Raw genomic sequence first — 2,560 nt, forward strand, 5'->3', positions numbered from 1 at the left:
GAATATGAAGCTAGTTGTGTAGCAACATGTGAAGCAGTTAGGTTGAGGAGACTTCTCCTTGATGCTGGAGAATAACAGAAGGTTGCAACATTGATCAAGTGTGACAACTAGAGCTCCATAAAACTTGAAAATAATCCATTATTTCATAAGAACACAAAGCATATTGATACACAATTTCATTTTTTTAGGGAGAAAGTTCGGTAAAAAGAAATCCATTTTGAGTATTGTAATAGTTGTGGCAATGTTTCTTATATTTTTACCAAACCTCTTGGTAGAATCAAGTTTGAATTGTTTAGGGAAGTGTTAGGCATATCTGTGAATCCATTTCTCCATTAAGGGGGAGTTTTGAGATTAATGAAGAAATGTGTTAATGGAGTGACGGTTCAACCGAACCTTAGATTAGGAGTTTGTTCCTGATTTCTAAGTTGTTGTTTCAACTTCCCTAATTGTGTGTAAATTATATATATTTCTCATGTAATGAATGTAAGGTAGAGCGTGTTCTGCAGAGACAGTCTCTAGGTGGTGTTCTACACCTATGAGCTGCTCAGGTTTATTAATAAATTTGATTCTTCTAGTTTTTGACAAATATCTCCACCTAAGAAAATCCAAATTACATTAATGCACAGGTGCAAACCTCTTTCACCCATAACGTGAACGAAAAATGAAGAAAAATATATATAAGTGGTCTTTTCATGGGATTAAACATCATATTATTCTTGCAATAACTTTCTGTACATTTTGTTTTCATTCACGTTCATATTGGAAGGAAGGCAATTTTTTTAGAATATTAGTTTTATGTTTGTTGATTTTCACACTTATTTAACGGGAAACAACCATTCTCACATTTACTTTGGGAATATTCAAAAGATAATGATAATCATAAATTCTAATGGACAAGTCTATGGAGGTGAAGGAATTGTCCGAATGGTAAAAAATGATGCGAATCTGGGAAAAAAAATTCAACAAATCTTACAAAAGAAATGTCTAAAACATGTTTTTGGAAGTGGAAAAGTCAAAATATGGGCAAAAAAAACTCAAGATATCTTGCAAAAACAATGTTTAAATCATGTTTTTGAAAGTGGAAATGAATTCAGCACTGTCAAAAACCTTTTAAAATTATGTATATCATAATTTTATAAATGAAATTATATAATTGTTCATATCATGTTGTTCATGCTAAGCATTGTTGGTACTGTTGTAATGTTAAGATTAATCCACCCAAAACTAATAATGGAGAAAAGTATTGATGATGTATGTAGGTGTAGTCGAGAAAACATGAAGAAAAAAACTAAGTATGAATTTTTAACCATTTTCGCATGACACTCCAAACGGGAAAACTGATTTGGAGCCGTGACAGATGGTATTAGAGCGAGTACAACAAAATGTTTTAGAGACCGAAAATGTATGCAGGAGGAAATTTCTGAGCAAAAGAAAAATTGGCTACATATTTTGGGGTTTCTTGACTTGGAGATTCATGGAAGAACCATCCAAGACTTGGTGGACCTAGGTGTCACACATAATTTTATAACGACAAGGCTAGCGAAGGAATTTGGGCTGCATATTGTTCCGAAGGATGTGGAGGTCAAGGCAGTGAACTCAAAGGCTAGAGTGTTGGGATTGGCAGATGATGTGCCAATTCATATTGCAGATTGGAAGGGTTGTTTGGAATTCACAATGATGGAGATGAACAACTTTGACATGATATTGGGGCAGGATTTTCTGAAGGGAAACAAGGCAATGGTTCTCCCCTTTTGTAACGAGATTATGTTGACTGGAGATACACGGATGCATGATTTACCTACTCAACAACAAAGAAGGGAAGTGAAGGCGCAACATGTTTCTGTACTAGGTATGAGTAGGGCGATGCAAGATACAAATGTTCAAACATATGTGACACTAATCAAGGAGTTTGAGGACAATGATGGAATCAGGATGCCTATTCCAGCCGAGATATCCAATGTATTGGACAAATATGTATATTTGATGCCCGATGAGTTGCTGAAAGTACTTCCACTGAGATGTGAAGTGGACCATAACATTGAGCTAGAGCCAAGGAAGCAACCTCTAGAAAAAGATCCTTATTGTTTGTCAAGACCGGAGTTGGATGAGTTGAAACGACAGTTGAAGGAATTGGCTGATGCAAGTTTCATATGACCTTTAAGGTCCCCATATGGTGCTCCAATATTGTTCCAGAGGAAGAAACATACCAATGAGTTAATGATGTGTTGTGATTATCATTCTCTTAACAAGTAGATGATAAAGAATGGGTATCCTTTGCCACTTGTTGTGGATTTCTTCGACAAGCTTGCAAAATTCTGAGTGTATTCCAAGCTAGACTTGAGGCATGGGTATTTTCAGGTGTAGATAGTAGAGGGGAATGAGAAGAAAACCACGATTGTGATGAGGTATGGGAGTTTTGAGTTCCTTGTCATGCCATTCATGTGGTACAATGCTCCTGCTACGTTTTCACTTTCATGAATGATGTTTTACATCCATATTTAGATTTGTTCATGGTAGTATACTTAGAAGACATCGTGATATTCAGTGATAACATGGAGGG

The 2,560-nt window shown here is 35.8% G+C and overlaps 1 protein-coding gene across 1 annotated transcript; it reads left to right on the forward strand.

Moving 5' to 3' along the window:
• Positions 1-1,404: 1,404 nt before the first annotated feature.
• On the forward strand, positions 1,405-2,154 carry LOC149266167 (uncharacterized). Its single transcript, XM_089407368.1, has one exon. The coding sequence runs from the start codon at positions 1,405-1,407 to the stop codon at positions 2,152-2,154; it is 750 nt and encodes a 249-aa protein (XP_089263494.1).
• The last annotated feature ends 406 nt before the right edge of the window (positions 2,155-2,560 follow it).

Source organism: Pinus tabuliformis, chromosome 6, assembly GCF_031772625.1.
Source record: "Pinus tabuliformis cultivar Carrire ecotype Pingquan chromosome 6, CPIR1, whole genome shotgun sequence".
Classification (NCBI taxonomy): domain Eukaryota; kingdom Viridiplantae; phylum Streptophyta; class Pinopsida; order Pinales; family Pinaceae; genus Pinus; species Pinus tabuliformis.